This window comes from Tiliqua scincoides, chromosome 2, assembly GCF_035046505.1.
Source record: "Tiliqua scincoides isolate rTilSci1 chromosome 2, rTilSci1.hap2, whole genome shotgun sequence".
NCBI classification, from domain to species: domain Eukaryota; kingdom Metazoa; phylum Chordata; class Lepidosauria; order Squamata; family Scincidae; genus Tiliqua; species Tiliqua scincoides.
This window is the reverse complement of record NC_089822.1, coordinates 255,402,738-255,428,762: the sequence shown is the minus strand read 5'-3', so window position 1 is coordinate 255,428,762 and position 26,025 is coordinate 255,402,738. Positions and strand designations below refer to the sequence as shown.

The window sequence follows — 26,025 nt, the reverse complement described above, 5'->3', positions numbered from 1 at the left end:
CATTATGTTTACCTATGTGTTTTTGTAATAAAAATATAATCGTTGATTGAAAGTTATCTTTCTCCCAGTCTCCTCTTTAAGCTAAACAAGGAATTTCTTTGCATTACGCTGTCTTGTTATCTAGCCCGCGATCCTGAGGCTTCCAAAAGGGTAATATAATAATTCCCCTTAAAACATAACAGCCCTTTTTGGTAACACTTCTTTCCCTTTTGCCTCCTGAAGACTGCATTTCTTGCTGATTTCTGCAATATTTGCCAGTTGCCTGTTTGATCTGAAGCTGCTTTGCCAAAGGAGTTGTCTGCACTCTGGACAGGAGTGGTATCTGCCTGGCTCCCCCCAGGACTGGGCCAGGCAGACTGCACAGAAATTGTGCCCACACTCTGTAGTCACTGGATTGGTGAAATATTCCAGGCAGATGGGACAAGTGGTCTCTTCGCAGAACTGCTTGACCAGACTCCCAGCAGCCATGGTTGTACCTCCTTGAAGGCTTAGGCTGCAATCCTATCCACACTTACCTGGGAGTAAGCTTTATTGGTTATAGTGGGGGTTTCTCAATAGACTTGCATAGGATTGGGCTCTAAGTTTCGTTTCTGCTTTCAAAGCACTTACTGGGCGTTTATTTCCTGGAATTGCCTCTGGGAAGGGGAGGAACTGCACACAGCTGGAATAAATCAATAGGAACCCTGCAAGATTTCCAAGTGTAGCTGGAATGATCTTCAGCATGGAAGAACAGTCCTAGTAACCAAACTGGATGTAAGTAAATTGTATTAATCCATTGCAGCCCCAATGGAATTTATTGGACAATAAGTATATGACCTTGTACAGCTGCTGTAAAACCATGTCGGAATTTCTTGCTAGCTAGCAAATTCGGGGAATATGTGACAGTTTCTGTTATTCATCCTAACTTGTCTATTCTGCTAATCCTCTGATTAGCTCAGGTAAGGACTCCCCCCCCCCCCTTTCAGTTTTATCCTCACAAAGATGTTGAGAAATAGGTTAGGCTGAGAGGTAGCGACTAGTTCAAGTTCAATCAGCCAACTCCATCCTGTGTCAGTTCTTCCTGCAACAGTGACTAGCCCTGATCTGACACTTTCCTACTACACTAAACCTGGCTCTGTAGCTGTAGGGATGTTTGCCCACAGCACAATTCTCACCCTGTGCTGGTACAGCCAGGCTGCATGTTTCCCGGGACAGTTAGTATGGGCCATGACCTAGCTCTCTTGGAGGTGAAAGTTGCAATTTCTCCAAATATCAACTGTTATCTTTTTCTCTTCTCCAGGTTTTAGAATGATCATCTCTCATCTGAGTTGAAAAGTACTGTATCATGTGCTGCATCCTGTACAGGGGAGCAGTTCTAGTGGTCTCCTTGGTGTAAGGAAACATTTACTCCTCTACCTGAGGGGAGGACCAGATTGACCTACTAGTGAAATTGCTGGCACTGGAAAATTGGATAGCATTCGGCCCTTAGTTACTTGTACTTGAGTATATATGGCAGTTTACTCATTCCAGGTTTATCTTTGGCCTTTGTGACAGAACATGCTGCAGCTCAGTCAAAGAGCCCTGTCCTGACAAAACATTATATGGTTCATGGTCATTAATTAACTAATTCAGGGGTGCTCACACTTTTTTGGCTCGAGAGCTACTTTGAAACCCAGCAAGGCCCGGAGATCTACCAGGGGGGAAGGAAGTGTCTGACAGACACCCCCTTTAATGTATGGAGCCCCTGCTGGAGTCTAGTCAGTTTCGTCAGTTTTGTTGCTGCATGCCTGAAGAGCAGCTAAAGTGTCAGTTTCAGTGTCAGTTTAGTGTCAGCTAAATATGTCAGTTTCGTCTAGTCACTAGACGAAACTGACATATTAACAGTTTGGAGAGACAGGGCTCCGCGATCTACTCATTTTGCCTCGTGATCTACCAGTAGATCGCGATCCACCTATTGAGCACCCCTGAACTAATGCCTATCAATCCTTCCTTTGACTATGAGAGGATCTGTGCAGGATCCTCTAGTCCAGGGTTATCTTTTGGCACCGGGGCATCCATGCAATAGGTTTACGTCCAATAGGTGGCCTGTGCAAAGTGGTACAATGGGGAACAAATGTTGAGAAACGCTGCCCTATTTAATTCTATGTGGCTTCCAGGACCTAGCTGGAGATGTTTGTGGTGTGGAATCAAGAGGAAACAGTAGCTATAGTACTATACAGTTCATCATCTGTGTTACTGGTGAGTTTCCAAGGAAGTTCAACAGAGACACATTAAGAGGGAACCACTTAGTAGATACCACCAGGCCACCCTGTACAGAGCCTTGTAGTGATTGCCTAAAAAATTCCTTTGAGGCTGAACTGACCTGTATTCAGTTTGGTAACTAGGACTGTTCTTCCGTGTTGGAAATCATTCCAGCTATACTTTTGGAAACCTTGCAAGGTTAATGTCCAACTGATTTATTCCAGCTGTGTACAGATCCTCCCCTTCACAGAAGCAATTCCAGGAGAGGAGAAGCCCAGCCAGTGCCTGAAAGCAGAAACAAAACCAAGTCTGTTGCTGTGATTGCACTTCAGGAAGGGCCAGCCATGGCTACTGCTGGGAGTGTGGTCAAGCAGTTCTGCGAGGAGACAACCTGCCCCATCTGCCTGGATTATTTCACCGATCCCGTGATTACGAAGTGTGGGCACAATTTCTGCAGAGCCTGCCTGACCCAGTCCTCAGGGGAACTAGACAGAAATGCCTCCTGCCCTCAGTGCAGGAATGTTGTTCAGCCAAACAGCCTCAGGCCAAACCGGCAGCTGGCCAACATCGTGGAGATCACCAAGAAATACAGTGTCCAGGTGACCAGGAGGGCAGAGACACTCTGTGAGATGCACGAGGAGCCCCTGAAGCTCTTCTGCAGGGATGATGAAGCCCCCATCTGTGTGGTGTGTGACCGGTCCAAGGAGCACAGGGAGCATCGGGTGATTCTTGTAGAGGAGGCTGCCAAAGAGTATAAGGTAGGAAAGTGTCCTTGCTTCAAGGGATGGTGATCTCTCAAGCAGGAGTGAGCAGGAAAGTTCCCTTTGAGATTCTCTGCCCTATGAAGTCAATGGGGGGGGGCACAGATACTTTTACGGACAACTTTTCTATGCCAGCTAACCAACCAGCTATAACATCAGGGCTTCACTTGGTTGCTAGAAGCGGGGAGGGGGGTCTTTCCTCGTCTTGTTTCGAATTCCTGAAATGTTGTTTTGTTGATTGTCTTGCTGTCTGATAATGTCCCGTCCCTCCCCCAATACTGTAAACTCCACTGGATCTGATGAGGAGGGTGGGGTAGACATTTGTTTAAATGAATACTTCACTTAACCAGTTGTCTTTAATGAAGGAGCTGCAAAAAGAATGATTGCGGGCCCTGCAGTTCTCACTGTGCCTCCTTCGTACGTGCTGCGCCCCAGGATCTTCTCGCTCAGGCCCCGGGACTTCCTTTAGAGCAGTGTTTCTCAATGTTTGTCCTCCACTGTACCACTTCACATGGTTCATCTATTCAAAGTACCACCAGAAGTAACTGGCGATAAAATCACCACCAGTTACTTCTGGGTTGGGAGGCCAGATGAGACCGAACAAACCAGTAAGAGGCTCAGGGTATACGGGAGAACTTTTTTGACCATGGAAAAGCATGCTTTGGAACTCTGCCTGCTGAGCCTCCAACTGCTGTTTGCTGTGTCGTGTTCCTGATCTCTCTGCTGGATGGCAAGTTTCCAGGGGTCCCATAAGTACCATCAGACACCACCTCAAGTACCATTTGTGGTACCCATACCACTGGTTGAGAAACACTGCTTTAGAAGAAGGATCACAGGACGTTTCTGGTGTCTTTGTCAGATTGGCTGACTCACAAATATGCAGCCATGAGGATTGGATGGAGCTGAGCAGTACCCGCTTCTGTAAACCACATCAGCTGCACATGTCTTCTGAGCAGGTCTGCAACTGCTAGCTGCCAGTTTCCCCTTCTCTTGCCTAAATCCCACCTTGGCTTCTGTCTCCCTCCCAGTATCTCCAGCACTTGCTGTCCTTGTTTCACTGACCTCATAAAAGGACACACTCACACCTCAGCCCGTGTTCTCAGGTACATGTGGAAGGCCTCCATTCAAGACCATCAGAGATTGACTTGTTTAGACCAGTGTCTCCCAATCTTTGTCCCCCACTGCACCACTTCACATGGTCCACCTACTGGAAGAACCACTGGAAGTAACTGGCACTGTTGTCGTCTCCAGTTACTTTCAAATTGGGAGGCCAGATGGAACGCAACAAACACCGGGAGGAGGCTAAGGGTGGACAGGAAGTCTTTTCTGGATGTGTGAAAAGTGCACACTGGAGTTCTGCCTGCCGAACGGAGCCTCCTACTGCTGCTGCTTGTTGCATTGCATTGCTGGTCTCGCTGCCAGGCGGTGGGGGTCTGGGGGGGTCCTGAGAGTATCACCAGACACCACCTCAAGTACCACCACTGATACAAGTACCACTGGTTGAGAAACACTGGTTTAAATAATTAACTAGCCTCCTAGCTTTTTAGCTTAACATGGGCCTAAGCCCCATCCTCTGCCTCAATAACAGCCTGCTGGATCATTAACTTAATGCAAAGAGCCACCAGCTAGACACCTCTCATGTAGGAACAGCTGATAAGGGATAGCAATTATAACCCCCAAAATTAATTTCCTAACCTTGTAAAACACAGGAGTCTATGATATCCTGCAAGACAGAAGGTCCCTATTATACATTTCCCCACATTTAGTCTTCAACTTGTTGAGGAACTTGATGTAAACTTCCCCTGCACTTACGTCCTTCACCTGCAGAATCATTCTAACTTTCCCAGGCTGGACCTGGAGGCTCATTTATGCTCTTAAGTTTTTAAAGAGAGAGCACACGCTTCAAACGGCCTCTGTGCTCTTCCTCCTCTTGCCCGACCTGCTGAGCTTTTAAAACAACATCATGATTCACAATGTGGCAGTGGTCTTCAACCTTGGGGCTGGGACCCCAATGAGCTTGTGGAGCCTAATCTGTGGGGTTGTGGCATCTAACTGTTTGAAAATCTAAAGCAGCGATTTTCAACCTTTTTCATCTCGTGGCACACTGACAAGGCACTAAAGTGGTCAAGGCACACCATCAGGCTTTTGACAATTGACAAGGCACACCATGCTGACAGTGGGGGGCTCACATCCCCATTGGCCCTACTAATAAATGATCTTCCCCCAAATTCCTGTGGCACACCTGTGGACCTCTCGCGACACACTAGTGTGCCATGGCACAGTGGTTGAAAATGGCTGATTTAAAGTATAGCACCCTTTTCCTGCCACCAGGCCGCACTCTCTCTTCTTCAGTGAGAAAAATGTTCACACCTAAATTTGCCTCTGCAACTTGGGTCTGTACCCTTATTCTCTCCTGGTCTTTGCAGCATGTATTTGAACTCCCTCTACCCCTCCTCTTTGCACCTGGACACTTTCCTTGCCTCTGCAGCTTGGATGTGCACCCTTACTCCCTCTCTCTCTTCTCTCCTCGTCTCTGCACCCATACACTTTCCTTGCTGGGATAGTGTGCTGGAGGGTGAAGAGTGGATGATGGGGCAGGCTGGGTGGGATCAACAGTGAGGTCTCCATCCTCATCATTTATTTATTGGGGTTGTTGCATGAAAATGGTTGAAGACTACTGCAATACAGTATTACAATGCTATACTGTCAGTCTTGATTATTATTATTAACAGTATTTATATACTGCTTTTCAACTAAAAGTTCACAAAGCGGTTTACAGAGAAAAATCAAATAACTAAATGGCTCCCTGTCCCAAAAGGGCTCACAATCTAAAAAGATGCAAATGAATACCAGCAGACAGCCACTGATGTCACATCCACCGTCTAATCTCCGATGATATGCTTTTTCACTGAGTCACTTATTTCATTTGAAAATGGTTTAAAATGCTCCTACAGTATTGAAATAAAATTCTGTGTAACAACAACAACAACAACAACAACAACAACAGGTATTTATATACCGCCTTTCTTGGTCTTTATTCAAGACTTTATTCAAGGCTTTATTCAATTTACTTATATGACTTTGTGTACCTTGGCTCAACGATCTCCGACACTCTTTCTCTCGATACCGAGCTAAACAAGCGCATCGGTAAAGCAGCTACCACGTTTTCCAGACTCACAAAGAGAGTCTGGTCCAACAAGAAGCTGACGGAACATACCAAGATCCAGGTCTACAGAGCTTGCGTCCTGAGTACACCTCTGTACTGCAGCGAGTCATGGACTCTTCGCTCACAACAGGAGAGGAAACTGAGCGCTTTCCACATGCGCTGCCTCCGACGCATCCTCGGCATCACCTGGCAGGACAAAGTTCCAGACAACACAGTCCTGGAACGTGCTGGAATCCCTAGCATGTATTCACTGCTGAAACAGAGACGCCTGCGTTGGCTTGGTCATGTTGTGAGAATGGATGATGGCCGGATCCCAAAGGATCTCCTCTATGGAGAACTCATGCAAGGAAAGCGCCCTACAGGTAGACCACAGCTGCGATACAAGGACATCTGCAAGAGGGATCTGAAGGCCTTAGGGATGGACCTCAACAAGTGGGAAACCCTGGCCTCTGAGCGGCCCGCTCGGAGGCAGGCTGTGCAGCATGGCCTTTCCCAGTTTGAAGAGACACTTTGCCAACAGTCTGAGGCTAAGAGGCAAAGAAGGAAGGCCCATAGCCAGGGAGACAGACCAGGGACAGACTGCACTTGCTCCCGGTGTGGAAGGGATTGTCACTTCCGGATTGGCCTTTTCAGCCACACTAGACGCTGTGCCAGAACCACCTTTCAGAGCGCGATACCATAGTCTTTCGAGACTGAAGGTTGCCAATACATATTCAAGGCGGTTTACATAGGCAGGCTTAATTTAAATCTCTTATTAAATAGGGATTTTTACAATTTGAAAGAAGGTTCTTTCTTTCAAGAACCACTACATTCAGGTGTTTCATTCCTATCTGGCTTCATATTCTGGCCTCCATCCTCCCACGCTCAGAGCAGATGGAATAGCTTGGCTTCAGCTTGTCAGCTGCTTCAAGGTCGCACGGTGCCGGTGGCCTCGAACTGGCAACCTTGTGGATATTATCTTCAGGCAGACGGAGGCTCTACCCTCTAGACCAGACCTCCTGTAAGAGTCATTAACATCACCATTGGTTTGAAAAGGGTCTAGACTCTCGGTGCTGCGTTCTGATTTGTGACAAATGACTATGGCAGACGTATGGGTTTATATATGTTCAGGATTGGATTACATGCCACTTTCTACCTATCCCTACCTTATTCCTTTGTTTCTTCTGCTCTTTAAGTCCCATGAAGAGCATGGATCCACCCCTATTTAATGTCCATATTAACCCCTATGTACATGATTTCTTATTGGGGAAATTCCCCTTTATAAGTCCCTTCACTATATATCCAAGTTTTCTAGTCCATAATCCCAATTTATAAAGGGGACCTTCTGTATTCTTTCACACTGCAGAGTGACCAAGAAACCTAAATGCAGAATAGGGCTCTGACTTTAAGGTTAAGATTCCCTTTAGAGTAGTGGTTCACCAACTTTTTAGCAACAGGACCCATTTCTTAAAATGACATTCTATTGGAACCCACCTTGCTATTTGAGACTAAAAAAAAGGTTCACGTTACCATCTGCTCAAGCCTCTGTTTTTGTCTTTTTTACTAGGGGAGGGTCGCCTTCTGGAGTTTTCACTGAGCTCCACATTCATTCTGGTGGTTTTGTGTTCCCCTTTGACTGGCCTTCAGTAAGAGCTGAGGCATATTTGCCTACTCATGAGTAAACACATATGTGTGGCTCAGTTTTGTTTTCCATAGGTCTCATTACATTTTCTTTATCATCCATCAGCCTGTCAGTTTCACGACCCACCCAAAATCAGGTTGCGATCCACCAGTGGCTCTTGACCCACAATTTAGGTAACACTGCTTTAGAGAATATATAAGACATAGCCAGCCTTTCCTCTAAGCTAGCAGTTCCTGAACTGTGACAAGATTTCAAAATTCTGAATTTGTGCGACCATGAACCGTGTATAGGTAAATATTGGGTAGTGTCCAGGTCCTACTGGGGAGTCCAATTTTACTGAGTGCCGTGGGGGTTGCAGCTGTGCCAAATTCAACCAGACACTGTGCAAATCAAAAGAGTCCCTTGCCTCTCATTATCTAAGTTTATCTAAGTTCCTGGGCAACACTTTATCATTCTTTTTCAATGTCAAGTGACATTTTTGATTTTGCAACTATAAAAATGGTTTTAAAAACCATATCTATGTGGCTAACGTATAGTGGAATTACAATACCTGCTTTGAATTCATTCTCAAATGCTTTGCCTTTATGTTTTTTGTTATTGTTTTACGTTCATGCAGTTTCCTTTTTTCTCTGAAATTAGTGAACAAAATAACACTTCGATTGAAATAAAACTTGATATTTAACAGGCCCAAATGCTGAAAAATACCTTCCATCATCAATACTTCTGCCATTCAGTTTACCTGTGTAGGTGCTAGGTGAAAATATTGTTGCCCTTATGCCAAAGACACTTATGTGCAAAATTAATTTTGGGTAAATGATCTTTAAAGTTCCAATTTTTAATGACTTTCGATAGGAAAAATTATATCAGATCAAAATTTAAGCTATTTAGAATTTTTTTAAAAATTGTGCTTTTGCCATGCAATAAAACATTGGCTAAGAACGAAAAATACAGTTGGGTAAAAACAGCCAAAAATGCACATATGTGCCTTTGACATAAGGGGGATGATAGTGCTCCGTGATAAATTTCTCTCCTGAAAAGTGCTCCATGACTCAAAAAGTTTGGGAACCACTGCTCTAAGCTGTGTGAATGCACGGCAGGACTCAGGGTTCCGCGCAGCTTCCATCATGGCTGTCTGCAGCTTAGAAGTGATGATGATGTCATTGTTGAACACTTCAGAGCTCTGCGCAGGCTCCGCACAGTGGCGTCACCAGGGTTTGTGTCACACATTGCGGGAAGCCAGTGTGTCACCACTACGAAGGACCTCCCATGCAGTGGGCAGGGCAACGCCCTGGGTGGTGGGCACCGTTAACCTCCCCCTGCTGGCTTTTTGGCAATAACTTTTGATAGAATAGAGATATTTCCATGCAGTTTGCTTCATTGCATTCTGCATGAAATTACACATCAGTAGATGTATAAGTTGATGGTAATATTTGAAAAAATTATTTGATTTTAAAGAGTGTCATCCGCCTGTGTGTGTCACCCGGTGTGACCTGTACCCCCCCTAGCAATGCCACTGGGTCCACACACTCCCTGCAGAACTTACAGAGAATATTGACCATGGCCCATTTCCTCTTCAGTCTCACCCCTTTACTGTCTTTTCGGAAAGGCTCATTTGCCTATATGTTTGTCTTGCTGTTTAATTTAGGGCACAATCCTACCCTGCGCTGGAACAGGCAAGCCAAAAGGCTTGTGCTGTATCCAGCGCAGGATAGGGGGCCCAGGCAGCTCAGCCAGAGGCAAGGGGAAATTTTCCCCTTACTTCTGGGTAAGGCACCCTTTCTCCTATGGGTCTCCTTGGACTTGCGTCTCTTCCTAAGGTGGCGGAAGTCTGAGGAGAGTGGAGCGGCTTCAAGCCGCTCCGATCTCCCCGGGAACAGAGGTTGGGATCTGGCATAACTGCTGATGCAAGGCTCGTGGAGGAAGCTGCCAAAGAGGCTGGATTCAGCCTCTGTGTGTCGGTGCACCATTGTGCGCCAATGTGGCTTACTCCAGAGGAGGCGTAAATGTGGATTGCTCATTTTCAGGATTCCAACTCATTTTCAGGATTGCGCCCTTAGCTATTTAAGTTCACTTCCTGTGATTGTGCTATATACATGTATTGCTATCTCATCACAGGACTGAGATATATGAGTTTTTGAATTTTGTGAATTCATTCCTTGTGAATGAATGTGTTCATTTTTCCTTTGGTTGTAGTTGAAAATGTCAATAAAAATAATTTTAAAAGGGGAGGGGGGAGGCTGATTCTCCCAAAGCTAAGCCTTCTCTGTTTGTACAGGAAATAATTCAGGCCCACCGGAAGTCTCTGGAGAAAAAAAGAGAGAAGCTTGTAGAACAGAAAAAGGCTGAAATGCAGAGAAGCCACAAATATCTGGTAGGTTTTTTTTTTAATGGTTTACGCAGTGGCCCCCCAGTAACTGCGGGGATCCATGCCTGGACCCTCCACAGATATGGAATTCCATGGATAGTGAAATCTGTGGGGGGCCACCAGCAAATGGGTAGTGCCTTTCAAAAGCCTCCACAGAAGGCCTTCTGAGGCCCTCCAGTCGTGAACTTGGCATCCACAGATATATCGCGAATGCCAAACCTGTGGGTCCATTGTACATTTGGGGATGAGAGTAGACTGGGTGTCTCCTCTTGTCCTTATCACCAAGGCTACATGTGTTCTGTTTTGTCTTTGGACTGTGTTTGTCTTATTGCCTAGGTCAGTGTTTCTCAAACTGTAGGTTGCGACCCACTAGGTGGGTCACGCACCAATTTCAGGTGGGTCCCCCCATTCATTTCAATATTTTATTTTTAATATATTAGACTTGATGCTATCATGGTATGTGATTGCGTTTGGGGAAATGTTACATATCTGTACTTTTAACAGGCTACTCTGTATATGCTTTTAACAATAATAGTCAATGGGGCTTACTCCTGGGTATGTGTTGGTAGGATTGCAGCCTAGGGCTGCAATCCGATGCACACTTTCCTGGGAGAAAATCCCATTGAACACAATGGGACTTACTTCTGAGTAGCAATGCATAGGACTGTGCCCTAGGTTTATTAAAAATGTTCCTGCTTGATGATGTCACTTTCTGTCATGACATCACTTCTGGTGGAACCTGACAGATTAACATTCTAAAAAGTGGGTCCCGGTGCTAAAAGTGTGAGAACCACTGGCCTAGGTAATTTTAAAGACATGATTTTAACTGTTAGAAATAATGTTTAAAAATACAAGTGGATGGAAAGACAACATTTGGGTGTATTTGTTTTGTTTGTCTTCTCCAGCCTCACAGAAGTCTGGAGTCTCCCTTCCAGCTCTTTCTCATTCCTTGCCCTTTCCTTATACCCCCTTATATCCCTCCCACCTTCCTGATTCCACCCACTTAGCCTGGTCACTTTCTGAACCCTAAGCCTCCTCTTCTGGGACGCAGGAAGCCGCCTGCAGAACTTGCCATGCCTTGCGGCACTTGGGCTTCTCCATCATGTGCAGGCATGCTCCACTGAGTGCGCCCAAGGCTCACACTCTGCCCCACTGAGGGCTTTCCAGACTGCCCAAGGCTGCTCTAGTTTGCACCTGAACCTGTGCTCCCCAGGTAGGCCACACCCTGGGTGAGGTTAGTCCAGCCCTGAACAACTTAAAGGAGTTAAACAAATTTCTGCAAGGCAAGCCTATGCATGGATTCTAGTCATGAGCCAATGAGGTGTTATGATACAGCATGGAACTAATAAGGTGTTAATATGAGTCAGCTCTCATTTCCATGCATCATAATACAGTTACCCCTGCTAACTAGGTAGAGGTACTTTTCCAATTGGTGCTTCTCTTATATTTAGAAAGGGGAGAATAACTGTCCCTTTTCACACCAGCACAGTGTCTTTTCTAGTGACTGTTTGCTGGTGTTCTTGTACATTTTTTAAAATTGTGAGCCTTTTTGGGCAGGAGAAGACGGAGAGGAGGCGGAAGGGAGGCATTCCGGGGTGGAAGAAGGGTGGTCCTGGGGACAGGCGGGGAGCAGGAGGTAGGGTTGGGACACAGCAGATATGCTGGATCTTAGCCCCCCCCCCGTTCCCGAGCTGCGTGGAGGTGATGCAAGTCCGAGGAGACCCACTGGAGCTGCAGTATCTTACCCGGGGGTAAGGGGAACAGTTTTCCCTTGCTTCCGGCTGAGTCACTTTGGGCCCCTATATTGTGCTGGATACAATGCAGGCCTCCTGGCCTGCCTGTTCCAGCATAAGACAGGATTCCGCTGCAATCCTAACCACACTTTCCTGAGAGTAAGCCCCACTGAACAAAATAGGACTTACTTCTGAGCAGTTCTGGTTAGGTTTGTGCCCTTTGTCTCTAAAGCACTTTGTGAAAATTTTAGTTGAAAAGTTGTACATAAATATTCTTAATAATAATCATCAAAGTTTATTGTTGGTTATATTGTTGGGGGACCTGTGCTTTTTTCATTTCCCCCACCCACTTTTCAAGGGAGGGAAAGGTGAAAAAAGTAGTCGGCTGATCACAGCAGTGTGCAACCGCACCAAGCACACTCCAACCCAGAAGTAAATTTTTTACTAGTAGATTTTTTTAGCTACGCCACAGTTCAGCTCTCTAGTTTCTGTTGAATGAACCTCATGTTCTACCTTTGCCCCTTCCCTGAATTTCTGTTCATCATCAGAAACAGTTAAAAGCAGAGAAACAGGAGATCATGTCTATCGTGGAGCAAATGCACAAGTACCTTCAGGAAAAAGAGCTCTTCTGGTTGAAGCAGCTGGTTGACCTGGGAAAAGAGATCAAGAGGAGACAGGACGAAAATATGATGAAACTCGCTGAGGAGATCTCCCATTTCAGTCACCTGATCAAGGACGTGGAGCTGCAGTGCCAGCAGCCACCAAGTAAATTTCTGCAGGTGAGATTACGGACACAAATGACCCACCAGATCCCTGTGAATTAAAGAGGTAGGATCGATGGAATGGATTGGATGTCCACAGGCAAGAGTGTGACTGATGAATCCCTATAAATACCTGTGAGATAATAACAAGGAGACAACTATGAGTTTTGTCTGAGTATCTTAAACCCATTTCTCTCATTCTTTTTTTCAGGACATCAGACATACTTTGAGCAGGTATGAAGCCTTTGCACTCCCCTTTCTATTGTATCAGCTCTGTATGAACCTTGGCTCCCTATTTGAAAATCACTTCTGGAAAATAATAATAATAATAATAATAATAATAATAATAATAATAATAATAATAATAATAATAATAATATAATACAGTATTTATATGCCGCCTTTCTTGGTCTTTATTCAAGACTTTATTCAAGGTGGTTTACATAGGCAGGCTTATTAAATCCACGCAGGGATTTTTACAAATTGAAAGAAGGTTCTTTCTTTCAAGAACCACTACATTCAAGGTGTTACACTCCGATCTGGTTTAACATTCTGGCCTCCATCCTCCCACGCTCCGAGCAGATGGAACAGCTCAGCTGCAGCTTGCCAGCTGCTTCAAGGTCGCACGGTGCCGGTGGCCTCGAACTGGCGACCTTGTGGATGTTAATCTTCAGGCAAATGGAGGCTCTACCCTCTAGACCAGACCTCCTGCCCAGGAGGAAAATAGGGTCACAAATGTTGTCAGATACTATCAGTGGTTGGAAAGTGTTTCAATCTGGTCGGTACTATAAAGAATCCTGAACCCTGCAACTTAAGAATATCTCCTATGGGACCACAGCAAAAAAAAAAAAAAAAAAAGTTGAGAATAGCTAAATACATATGCCTCTTTGGATGTGTGGTGTCTGTGAAGAGCACATGCGTGAGTGACTTGAGCAGGACCAGGCCTGCTAATCATGCCCTCTCTGATGACTCTGCCTAATCATTTCCCCCTTCTTCACACTTCCACATCATCTGTCTACAGTGGGAACAAAACTGAATGTGAAGAGGAGTACTGGTAGCCAGTGTTAGCACAGGGGTGTCCAAACATTTTGGCAGGAGGGCCACATCATCTTCTGATACTGTGTTGGAGGCCAGGGAAAGAAGGGTTAATTTACATTTCAAATTTGAATAAATTTACATAAATGAATACATTAGAGATTAAACTTCTATGAATGAATGAAGGGCTTGCAGTAGCTCATGGCCTATAAAAGGCCTTGCACAAAGCAAGGCTGGCCTTTCCTTTTCTGCCACTGCTGCATCACAGACATGAAACAGCAAGCAGTGGAGGGAGCCCTCGTCCCACAGCTCACACAAGAGGTCGAACAGTTGGCTGTCACACTGAGGGCAGTTGCATTGTGTCAGCATGGGCTCCAGCAAGTCTCCGGAGAGCCAGAGCTCATTGGAGACTAGGGGCTCCCAGCGGGCTGGATTGGGAGTCCTCGAGGGCCGCAAGTGGCCCCAGGGCCGGGGTTTGGGCACCTCTGTGTTAGCAGAACAGGACAAGATTAGCAGGCACAGTCTTGCTGAGATGTGTGTGCTTTCCATAGTGAGGAAACATATGAAGAGGGCCTGTGTCATCAGAGAATATGTACTCTCCCTTGTACGAAGTGTGAAAAAAGGAAGCTGCTCTATATGGAATCCATCTAGCTAGCTGCAGCCATTCTCCAGGGTTGCTTGGCCTGGATACCAACTTGGCCCTTTTAACTGAAGTTGCCACAGACTGTCTGCACTGTGGTGCCATCTGTATTCTGCCCCACAGCAATGGATCTTTTCCTTGTTTCTGCAGTTCTCTGACATCATATCCTTAATCCTTCTCCTTCCTTGGTCATGAATAACAGCATTTGGAGGTCTCATTGCTGTACCCACTGGTGGGACGAGCAGCCAGGTGCTTGATACAGAAGCTCAAACACTTCTCACAATAAACAACCTTCTCTTCAACTCATTTTCATTAAGGGGGAAGATGTAGAAGAGTTGGTTTCTCTGACTTTTCCCTTTATGGCAAAGGGAATAGAATAAAACAGAACCAGATTTCATGAAGGAGCTCCAGATTTGGTATGGCAGGCCAGGCTCAGGAACCAATTCCTGCGTAGATTTACTCTCAACTAAGTTCCCTGCCTGCTCTTTCACAGTACATCTTTTTACAGGGGATGGGGGTGCTCTGAAACATTCTGTAAATGGGATCATCTATTTGCCTTTCAGGTGTCAAGAGTCAAGAGCGAGGGAGCTGGACCTTTCTCCAGGGCTGGAATGGAGACTCCGGAGCAACTCTCCAAAAATCTCAGTTCTTCATAAAGCCATGAAAGATTTGGAAGGTATTGGAGAATTGCTTTGGGAGGGGAGTGGATCCAGATGTGGTTGCCACTGTGAGAAACATAATCTGGGCAGCCCACTCTTATCCAACCCTTGTGCAGCAAGGCCACATGACCAATGTAGACCAATTGAAGGCAAGGCCAATGTAACACCCCAGCCTGCTCAATGGGACCACTCAGATCTGTGCCAGCTAGTTAGCCCACCCCTCACCAAGAGAGTTATTGATAGACAAGCATCTGTCACCAACAGTCCGTCGGCAGTCTGCCATCTGTGAGGACATACATCCTCATTCCATGTGGAAATTGTAACACTATATCTCTAAGGGTACAATCCTAATTGTGCCTTGGGCTGGTGCAAGTCCCTTGGGAGGCAGGGCTGGGACCCGGCAGATATGCCAGATCCTAGCCCCTGTTCTTGAGCAGTGTGAAGTGGCTACCAGCTACTCTGCTCTCCTCTGACTTATGCCACCTCCTGAGGTGGTGCAAGTTTGAGGATACCCCTTGGGGCTGCGGTGGCTTACCGGGGGATAAGGGGAAAAATTTCCCCTTACCTCCAGCTGAGCCACTTTGGGCCCTTATCTTGTGCTGGATATAGCGCAGGCCTCCTGGCATGCCTGTTCTAGAGCAAGATAGGATTGCTTTGCAAGATACTTATGTACTAACCCCCCTCCCCCAAGTCTTTTATGGGTACTTCAAGGTTCCATTGCAGCTGTTCCTGCCCTTGCACCAATTTGCTCCTGAAATGCTCCTTCCCACATATAGTATGATCTTGAACACTAAGCAAGGATCTTCCCCCTAAATAATGCATGGTCGCTGCAGACAAAAGCCAGACTGGTAGAGGGCGTTTTGGGCATGTATCAGGGTGAGTCTCATTGGCACATTCTCCCTTCCTTCTACCAAGCATTTGTAATGCATGTAGATGATGGTGTGAACAAAGCTACAGAGATGTATGAAGGGGTGAGGATTCTGCATCTTCCACAGGACTGCTCTAAGGATTGCTGGGTTAATGTCTGTGAGCATTTTAGGCCTGGGAGAAGGTTCAAGAGAAGGGAGAAGGCGGCCTGGGGAAGGTTCAAGAAGTAAGTGTCCCACAATGTGCATCCTTGCTGTGAAACATGGATATGATGACCTAAATTTTAATTTGTCATGCTTTCCTCCTCATAACAGGGTCACTGAGAGAAGCACTGATCAAAGGTAATTATCAGTGGGGAACTAAATGATATGGGGAAACATTCCTGTGTAGCAACCCATCCCCCAAGTATTTAATCCATATCTTTAGGGGGAAGGGAGCCATGTTCTCCTTTCTCTTCCACAAGACACAAGGGACAGCTTGGCTCACTACAGTGGAATGTGACGATGACGACGACGGTGGTGGTTTTTTTTGGAAACATAGGAATTAGACTGGTGTCCAATGGTGTTTCATCCTGCATGACTCTAGACTCTGCTTTGTTAGAGATGTTGCCATTTCAGACAATCCCAAAGACAGCAACTGTTACCCTGCACATGCCCAATCTCGCCTGATCTTGGAAGCTAAGCAGGGTCAGGCCTGGTTAGTACTTGGATGGGAGACCGTTTGGGAATACTGGGTGCTGTAGGCTTCTACCATAGTCTTTCGAGACTGAAGGTTGCCAACCAATAAATAAGAAAATAACTCTGACCCGACTCAGACCAGAAAACCTGTTCATATTCAGGGCCAAACTAGATACAGCATTAAATGTGTCAGAAGTCTCATGCAGTCCATCCCACCTCTTCCTGCCTTGATTACAGATTGGATGGGGACATCAGAGGAGTAGTTAAAGAGAACTCTGACACACACATACCCTGGCAGCAGCCCCTTTTTTCCCCATGGGGCCGCAGCTGGCTTTTTAAAGGGAAATGCTCATGACTTGAGTCTTTTTGAGTTGCAAAAATGCTCTGGGCGACTCAGAAAGTTCCCCAATTAGAACTTGTTTTCAAGTCAAGTTGTGGGGGACGGAGAATCGTGACTCAAGTCATGCCATGCTGGACTTGCCCATCCTTACTGCATATTAAAATGCAAATAAATACCAAACTAAACAATCAATACAACAAACATTTAACGTTGTGATTCATTTGGCCCGGTGGAAGCTTGAGATAAGTATCTTTGGGCCCAATTCTATTCAATTTTTCAGAGATGATGCAGCTACAATGCAGCTCTGACATAAAGAAAAAATATTTTCCTTGCCTTGGGGAGACCTCCGTGACTGCCACCTCCTCCACAGGGTGCATAACACACCTCATTGGCATGGCTGCATCAGTGCTGAAAGGTTGGATTGGATTGGGACCTTTCTGAATCACAATACAGGTTGGGCACCCCTTATGCACAGTGGTTGGAACCAGAAGCGTTTTGGGTTTCAGATTTTTCTGTATCACTAAATACTTGCAAAAAAATGAGATCTTGGGGAAAGGGCCCCAAGTCTAAACACAAAATTCTTTTATGTTTCATATACCAGTTATGTACATAGGCTGAAGGTAATTTTATACAATATTTTAAATAATTTTGTGCATGAAACACAGTTTGTGATTGTCAGTTCAGCAGGGGAGGATAGCCCTTGCTTTCCCAATAGCAGAATGGCACGGGAGCATAGGGAGATACAAAAGAAGCAGGCGATCCCAAACAGAGCCAAAAAAGCAGACACAGGCTTGTTTGCTGCAGAAGCAGGTATTGGTAAAAGGAGCAAGCAGAAAAGTAGTCAGTCATACGGTCCATTGTTGGCAACCTTCAGTCTCGAAAGACTCTGGTATCGCGCTCTGAAAGGTGGTTCTGGAACAGCGTCTAGTGTGGCTGACAAGGCCAATTCGGGAGTGACAATCCCTTCCACACTGGGAGCAAGTGCAGTCTGTCCCTGGTCTGTCTCCCTGGCTATGGGTCTTCCTTCTTTGCCTCTTAGCCTCAGACTGTTGGCCAAGTGTCTCTTCAAACTGGAAAAGGCCATGCTGCACAGCCTGCCTCCAAGCGGGCCGCTCAGAGGCCAGGGTTTCCCACTTGTTGAGGTCCACTCCTGAGGCCTTCAGATCCCTCTTGCAGATGTCCTTGTATCGCAGCTGTGGTCTACCTGTAGGGTGCTTTCCTTGCATGAGTTCTCCATAGAGGAGATCCTTTGGGATCCAGAAGTCAGGGATACAGCAGGTTACAGTCACGAGAAGGCAGTCCAAAATCAGTACACAAACCAGCATGCAGAAACTCCACCACAACAACCCACACTTTGGTGTCTTTTTCTGCCCACATATATGCTGGGGCCAGCCAATCAGAATAGGGCGACCTCATAGTCATAAAACAGTCTTGTGACCCACTCTGATTGGCTGTCCAGTGGTGCATTGCACCACTCCACCATAGCCTACCTGACTCTGAACACATCTCTCCCAGGTCACATGGCTCCCACCTGCAAAAGGTGCAGCTGATTGCTAATCAGCCACATATGCAGTGCAGCTATCTCTTTTAATTGCGTTTCATACCAGGCCTGGACATCAAGGCCCCTCCTGCCACATCCTGGCCTACAACAATTCAGGGCCTGGGATGCCAAAGGCCTGACAGTGATTTTCATTTCATTAGGCAAAAAAGTAAAAAAAAAAAAAAAAAAAAAAAAAAGCGCATTGTTAGCACTTAAAAAAAGTATTTTGGTATTATGAATAAGGGGTACTCAAACTGTTATCACAAAATGTGAAACAAGAGCCCACTAGTCTCAGCAGCTGAGGGTGCAATCCTAACCAACTTTCCAGCACCGACATAAGGGTAATGCAACTTCCAGGTAAGGGAACAAACACTGCCATACCTTGAGGAGGCCTCTGTGCCTGCCCCCCAACTGCAGGATACAGCATATGCCCCACTGGCACAGCTGTGCCAGTGCTGGAAAGTGGGTTAGGATTGCGCCCTGAGTCTGATCCTTTTGCTGCCACCTTTCACTCCTCCTCTCCTTTTCTGTCCTACAGTGAGTGTCACCCTGGACCCAGGCACAGCACATCCCCAGCTGGTTCTATCAGAGGACCTGAAAAGCGTCATGTCTGGAAACCACAAGCAGAACCTGCCTTACAGCCCTGAGAGATTTAATGCATTGCCCTGTGTGCTGGGCCGTGAGAGATTCACCTCCGGAAGACACTGCTGGGAGGTGGAGGTGAAGGTGGAGAAGGTGAAAGAAAGGGGCTGGTGGGCTGTAGGGGTTGCTCGAGAGTCTCTCAGGCGGAAGGGATGGATTTGCCTTAGTCTTCCTGAGGGGATCTGGGCTGTGGGGAAGGACTCATCCCATCCTCATGAAGTTTTGGCTTATACTTCCCCTTTGCCAACCCCTGTGGCCCTGAGAGGTGAGCTCAAGAAGATCCGGGTGTTCTTGGACTATGAAGAGGGTCATGTGGAATTTTTTGATGCTGATACAGACAGATTCATCTTCTCTTTCCCTCCAGACTCGCTGTCTGGGGAGGGCCTCAGACCCTTCTTCTGGGTGCAGGAGGGCGTTTGTATACAGTGTTGTATCTTGAGGAAAATCCCAACAACCATAAGCAACTCTTGCCAGCCTGAAAGGAGGAGACCCACCCAACGCTGAAAGACAAGCAAGCAAAGGGCTATAGTCTTACGGCACAATCCTAACCTGTGCTGGAACAGGCAGGCCAGCTGATCTGTGCTGTATCCAGTGCAGGGTAGGAGCAGGCTTGGGTGCAACTCAGAGTAAGGGAACCCTTACCCTGTGTCGTGCACCAGCCAGCCCTATGAGGCTACTTGGATCTACACCCGTGACTTTGTGGGCGCAGATCCAAGAGGCCCGTGTAATGCTGCTCGGGTGGAGGATGGAGATTGGGATATAGCCTGTGCCACAGTGGTCGGTTCCACCCCTGTCTCAGGTCTGATCCGCCTCCTCCCCAGCCCTCAGCCGCCTACCCCTGCCTGGAAACGCCCCCTCCCCACTTCTGTTCCTCCCTTCTGTCCCCCCTCCAGCCCCCTATGCTGACCTGCATGGGCTGGGACAAACTTACCCTCTCCAGGTGTTGCACCTCCTCCCAAGTCAGCACAAACATACTTTACAGCACATTCACGACACTCAGGAGCCACTTGCACTGGCTCATAAGAACATAAGAACAGCCCCACTGGATCAGGCCATAGGCCCATCTAGTCCAGCTTCCTGTAGCTCACAGCGGCCCACCAAATGCCCCAGGGAGCACACCAGATCACAAGAGACCTCATCCTGGTGCCCTCCCTTGCATCTGGCATTCTGACATAGCCCATTTCTAAAATAAGGAGGTTACGCATACACATTATGGCTTGTACCCCGTAATGGATTTTTCCTCCAGAAACCTGTCCAATCCCCTTTTAAAGGCGTCCAGGCCAGATGCCGTCACCACACCCTGTGGCAAGGAGTTCCACAGACCAACCACATGCTGAGTAAAGAAATATTTTCTCTTGCCTGTTCTAACTCTCCCAACACTCAATTTTAGTGGATGTCCCCTGGTTCTGGTGTTATGTGAGAGTGTAAAGAGCATCTCCCTATCCACTCTGTCCATCCCCTGCATAATTTTGTATGTCTCAATCATGTCCCCCCTCAGGCGTCTCTTTTCTAGGCTGAAGAGGCCCAAACGCCGTAGCCTTTCCTCGTAAGGAAGGTGCCCCAGCCCCGTAATCATCTTAGTCGCTCTCTTTTGTACCTTTTCCATTTCCACTATGTCCTTTTTGAGATGTGGTGACCAGAACTGGACACAATACTCCAGGTGTGGCCTTACCATCGATTTGTACAACGGCATTATAATATTAGCCTTTTTGTTCTCTATACCCTTCCTAATGATCCCAAGCATAGAATTGGCCTTCTTCACTGCCGCCGCACATTGGGTCGACACTTTCATCGACCTTTCCACCACCACCCCAAGATCTCTCTCCTGATCTGTCACAGACAGCTCAGAACCCATCAGCCTATATCTAAAGTTTTGATTTTTTGCCCCAATGTGCATGACCTTACACTTACTGACATTGAAGCGCATCTGCCATTTTGTTGCCCATTCTGCCAGTCTGGAGAGAGTCTTCTGGAGCTCCTCACAATCACTTCTGGTCTTCACCACTCGGAAAAGTTTGGTGTCGTCTGCAAACTTTGCAACCTCACTGCTCACCCCTGTCTCCAGGTCATTTATGAAGTTCCTGAAACTGAACTGAACAGCCAGATATGAACTGCATTCTGGGTGGGATTTGAAACATAGAAATGGCCCAATACTCATTCACACATACAGTTTTCTAGTTTTGAAGCATCAGTCACAGGTGGACCAGTCCAAAGACACAACAAAACCCTACCAAGAACTGTAAGTAAGAGGTCTGGAGGAGGAGAAGATAATTTCAAGATTATTCACACTGGCCGGTAGCCACCCAGGGGGGAAATAGGTGAATTGGTATTTCCCCTGCTGGAGTAAGTACAAGATTATTCTTTTTTTAATGGTATGTGGGAAACCCTGGCCTCTGAGCGGCCCGCTTGGAGGCAGGCTGTGCAGCATGGCCTTTCCCAGTTTGAAGAGACACTTTGCCAACAGTCTGAGGCTAAGAGGCAAAGAAGGAAGGCCCATAGCCAGGGAGACAGACCAGGGACAGACTGCACTTGCTCCCGGTGTGGAAGGGATTGTCACTCCCGGATTGGCCTTTTCAGCCACACTAGACGCTGTGCCAGAACCACCTTTCAGAGCGCGATACCATAGTCTTTCGAGACTGAAGGTTGCCAATACAGTACCGAAGAGAAATAAATAAGTAATCTTCAACGAAGGAAATAAAGTCTACTTTCATTTTCCCAGCAAAAAGCCTTGATTTAAACTTGGTTACTGTTACTTTCGGTTTCTCAGCAAGAGGCTTGAATTTTTTTTTTTGTTATTTAAAGGCATACTAACCTAATTTGAGTGTGTTGATTTGACTGAATTGTCATTGATTTATCATTGATATTGACTGGACATGGAATATTGATTTATATTTTTTTTGGATACATAAATTGGAAAGTAACCCTGGATACAAAATTGGAAAGTAGCCCTGCAGGAAGTGGTTCGAGTTGGTGTTGATAAAAATGGCTTTTGAAAAGTTAAACGTTGTTCATGAAAGCCAGGCCTTGTTGGTGGATTTCATGATGGATTTTAGAAGAGAAATGGAGCAACAGGTCAGAGAATTGTCTGAACAAATTGGGCAAATAAGCTCCTCCCTTGTAAACTCGCAGGAACAGATTATAAACAACAGAGAAGAAAAAAGAATGGATCAGATGTCGAGTGAAGTTAAAGAAGTGGAGTATTTTGAAATGGGACAGGAGACGGAAGAAGCAATTGTCATAATAACTAAGAACCTTAAGGAAGAAAAAAGAGGAAATGTTCAGAGAGCAAGCTGTCTCAAGAAGAGGAAGAATTTATGGATTGAATTCAGGAAGAACAGAATGAAAAAGAAGAAAGAAAAACAGAGGGGGGCCAAGAAACTCAACAGACTTAAGAAGAAAAAGAAGAAGTGGAAGAACCAGTCGGAGGAGTAAGAGGGAACACCAATAAGAGTACAAAGTAAGCAATAAGAAGAAGGTCAAAATGGTTGAATAATAAGTAGAAATTTTTTTTTATCATATTAAATCAAAATAGATGTAAATGAAAATTTGAAATATAAATATTGCGGAAATTAAGTGGTATTAAGATAAATATTTTATTAATTATATTAAATTAAAGTAGATGAAAATGGAATTTGGAATATAAGTATTGTGAAAATTAAAGTGGTAAATATATGAAATTAATTAGATGAAAGTGTAAATTTGGAATATAAGTATTGTGTAAACTAAAGTGGTATTAAGATAAATAAAAGGGTTATTTTTTAAAAAAGAAGGTAAATAAAATAAATTATAGATGTCATTTTGGAGAAAATATTAAACCTGTATTTTGGGTTAATAAATATGTGGTGGATAGGTGAAGTATAATACCATTGTAATTGGAGATATTTGTTTTTAGATGTGATATTAGAAATTAAGAATCAGATAAGAGATTTTATTTTAGAGGTTAGTTTAGTGGTAAGAAGGGTCTATAAGTAAAAATCTGAAGCCTTTTCTGACTGGATAGATATGGAAAATGATATATAATATGCTATAAGAGATATTGAAGGGGGTAATACCATTGTAATTGGAGACCTCCTTTTTAGATGTGATATTAGAAATTTAGAATTAGATAAGAAAGATTTTATTTTAGAGACTAGTTTAGTGGTAAGAAGAGTGTATAAGTAAAAATCTGAAGGTTAGATTTTTAGATAGGATAGATAGATAGATAGATAGATAGATAGATAGATAGATAGATAGATAGATAGATAGATAGATAGATAGATAGATAGATAGATAGATAGATAAGGTTAGAGGAAAAATATGGATTGTTTAGTTAAAGTATTAACCAGTTGGTTAATGAATATGATAATTTTTGTATTGATGAATAATTCCGTTTGGATTAATGTTTGTTGTAATCGATGGCCACCACCCTTGTGTGTAACCTATGTAGTCCTAGCCCTAAGTCTATCCAATTTTCCTTACCTGTATCTGTAATAAATAAATAAAGCATTGTAAAAAACAAAGACACAACAAAACCCAAGTCAAGTCAGTTGCCTTGGTGATAAGGACATTCCCTGAATCCTGGGTCCTGACAGATTCTCATTCTATAAAGTGGGTCCCGGTGCTAAATGTGTGAGAACCACTGTTATAAAAGATTGCAGCCTCAGCTGTTTAGTCTTCTATGGTTGTGCTAACTATTGGTTGCAATAACTCCAGTCTCCTCTCATCCCCAATATATGTCCACCTACCAGACATTTTTGGATTCTCTGCTCTTCAGCCTCTTCTGTTCCACAAGCTTCTCTCTCTCTCTTTCTCCAAAAACTGCGGCTGACCATGAATGTTTTCCTGTACAAACAGAAAGGCTGTTAGCTCTGGGAGAATCAGCATCTCTCCTTTTAAAATTCTTTTTATTGATGATTTTCAACTATAGCCAAAGGAAAAATGCATACATTCACAAAGAATGATTTCAAAAATCCTTAAATCTCAGTCAATTGCTGTTGAGACAGCAATATGTATATAGCACAACCATAGAAGACTAAACAGCTGAGGCTGCAATCCTTTATAATAGTGGTTCTCGCATGTTTAGCACCGGGACCCACTTTTTAGGATGAGAATCTGTCAGGACTTACTGGAAGTGATGTCATGAACAGAAGTGATGTCATCAAGCACGACAATTTGTAACCATCCTAGGCTGCAGTCCTACCCACACTTACCAGGAGAAAGTCCCATTTACTATCTTTGTTAAAAGCAGATACAGAGCAGCCTGTTACAAGTACAGGTCTGTAACATTTCCCCAAATGTAGTCACATGCCAAGGTAGCATCAAATCTAATATATCAAAAATAAAATATTGAAATGAATGGGGACCCACCTGAAATTGGCTTGCGACCCATCTAGTGCGTCCCGACCCACAGTTTGAGAAACCCTACTGTACAGGTTAGGTTGAGTGGTACTGACCAGTCAATTCCATCACGTGGGGCAATTTGCACTCACGTTTCCCTGCGCTAGTGCCTAGGCCTAGTCTGACACTTTCCTACTACACCAACAGCTAACTTCCCAAGTGGCAATGCAGCAGAGTCAATGTGGTGCCCACTGCACCTCACAGGGGAGTTTCAACCTCTGGAGGCTTCCTCAGACTAAGCCCTTGCTAGGCCACTGGGTCTACTTAGACCTGCTCCAGCTCTGCAGCTGATGCATGTTCGCATTGGGTTGGAGGATCGAAGACAGGAATGGGATTCTGCAGATGCTGTTGAACCCATCCCCATCCCAAGCTAGCACCCTCCCATCATTGCCCTGTTCCACCCACCACTCACCTCTGCTTCCCCTGTTTAGCTGAGCAACCATCCCTACAGTTACAGAGCCAGGTTTCCAGCCCAATGCTCTTGGTGCCTAGCACTGCCAGAACAAGGATTCCCTACCCACTGCACTTACTTGTTGTGTCAGTCAGTGGCCACTGGCATGCACAACTGGTCACTCACCGCTTGCAGTGGCAGCCAGTCAGCTAGACAGGAAATTAGACCTGAAATAAGGCTGGTGAATGCTGGGTGGTTGTTGGTTTTTTTCCCCTTTATCTCCTTATCTGTTTATTGAAATAAGAAAACAACAAAACAGATAACTCATTGCCTCAAGCCTTGAGATTACTCAAAAATCAGATCCTGTCGTTGCTGATTAGCCTGCAAAGAGCTCAGCTCCTGCAGTTTGCAAGACAGCTGCTAATTGCCCTGCAAGGAGCTGAGCTCCTGAAGTTTACAAGCATGTGTAAATATAGGGAGATAAATGTTTGAGGGTCTATTTTCTGGTTATTATCACTTATAAACAAACTATATTTCTTTCCAGATCTCCCTTTTTAAAAAATCTGGTAAACCTAGGTAGGTCCCAATAGAGTGTTATTTTAAAAAGTGGGTCCCAGTGCTAAAGTTTGGGAACCAGTGGTATACAGCAACTTCCTATGTTCCAATAAAACAAGCCCACACACAGACCCCCTCCACCCCTGTTCTGCTCTCACCCCCCCCCCCCAAATCAGGAGTTGCAAACTGTGGGATTCAGATGCTCCTGTAGAGCAGACTTCTTGCCACTGTTATTCATTCATTCATTCACATGCCCCAGCCCACTTACACAACCCCTTTGCCTCTTTCCAGGGATCTACTGCAGCACTTCTGAATGTTTACTCAACAGTTGCTCATCCCGCCTACAGAACCTTAGCCAATCAGGCACCCTGATTGGGTGGTGCAGCCACTGATAGGATGTTAGCCTTCCCCCCCTTTAGGACAAAGAGAAGGGCGTCTGGGAGTTGTAGTCCTCACTTCCTTGCAGAAAAAAAAATTTGCCTATACACCCATCTACTGGTAGTCCTAGGAAAAAGGAGCTGGGAGTAGGGACTGAGATACAAAAACACTTAGCAGGAGAATTTGTAGCCAGTGTTGAGTTTCAAAAATAGCTGCAGGCTGGGCTGAGTGCCTTTGATCATGTGCCACCAACTAGATTTGCCTGTTTGCCTGATGATTTCTGCATAGCAATTTCTTG

The 26,025-nt window shown here is 45.4% G+C and overlaps 2 protein-coding genes and 1 pseudogene across 3 annotated transcripts in view; all 3 read left to right on the top strand.

Moving 5' to 3' along the window:
* LOC136641548 (zinc finger protein 91-like) overlaps nucleotides 1–26,025 on the top strand; it is a 543,065-nt gene that overhangs the window by 399,194 nt on the left and 117,846 nt on the right. The gene's annotated exons all lie outside the window — the stretch shown is intronic.
* LOC136641554 (zinc finger protein RFP-like) lies at nucleotides 665–23,538 on the top strand. Of its 2 annotated transcripts, XM_066617446.1 has the most exons (8): nucleotides 665–753; nucleotides 2,445–2,978; nucleotides 10,044–10,139; nucleotides 12,415–12,645; nucleotides 12,839–12,861; nucleotides 14,866–14,978; nucleotides 16,143–16,169; nucleotides 18,924–23,538. In XM_066617446.1, the coding sequence occupies exons 2-8, from the start codon at nucleotides 2,565–2,567 to the stop codon at nucleotides 19,529–19,531; spliced, it is 1,512 nt and encodes a 503-aa protein (XP_066473543.1). In that variant the 5' UTR covers nucleotides 665–753; nucleotides 2,445–2,564; the 3' UTR covers nucleotides 19,532–23,538. The 2 variants fall into 2 exon arrangements, with proteins under 2 accessions (XP_066473543.1, XP_066473544.1); XM_066617447.1 differs by lacking the exon at nucleotides 10,044–10,139.
* LOC136642956 (5S ribosomal RNA) lies at nucleotides 16,457–16,573 on the top strand (annotated as a pseudogene).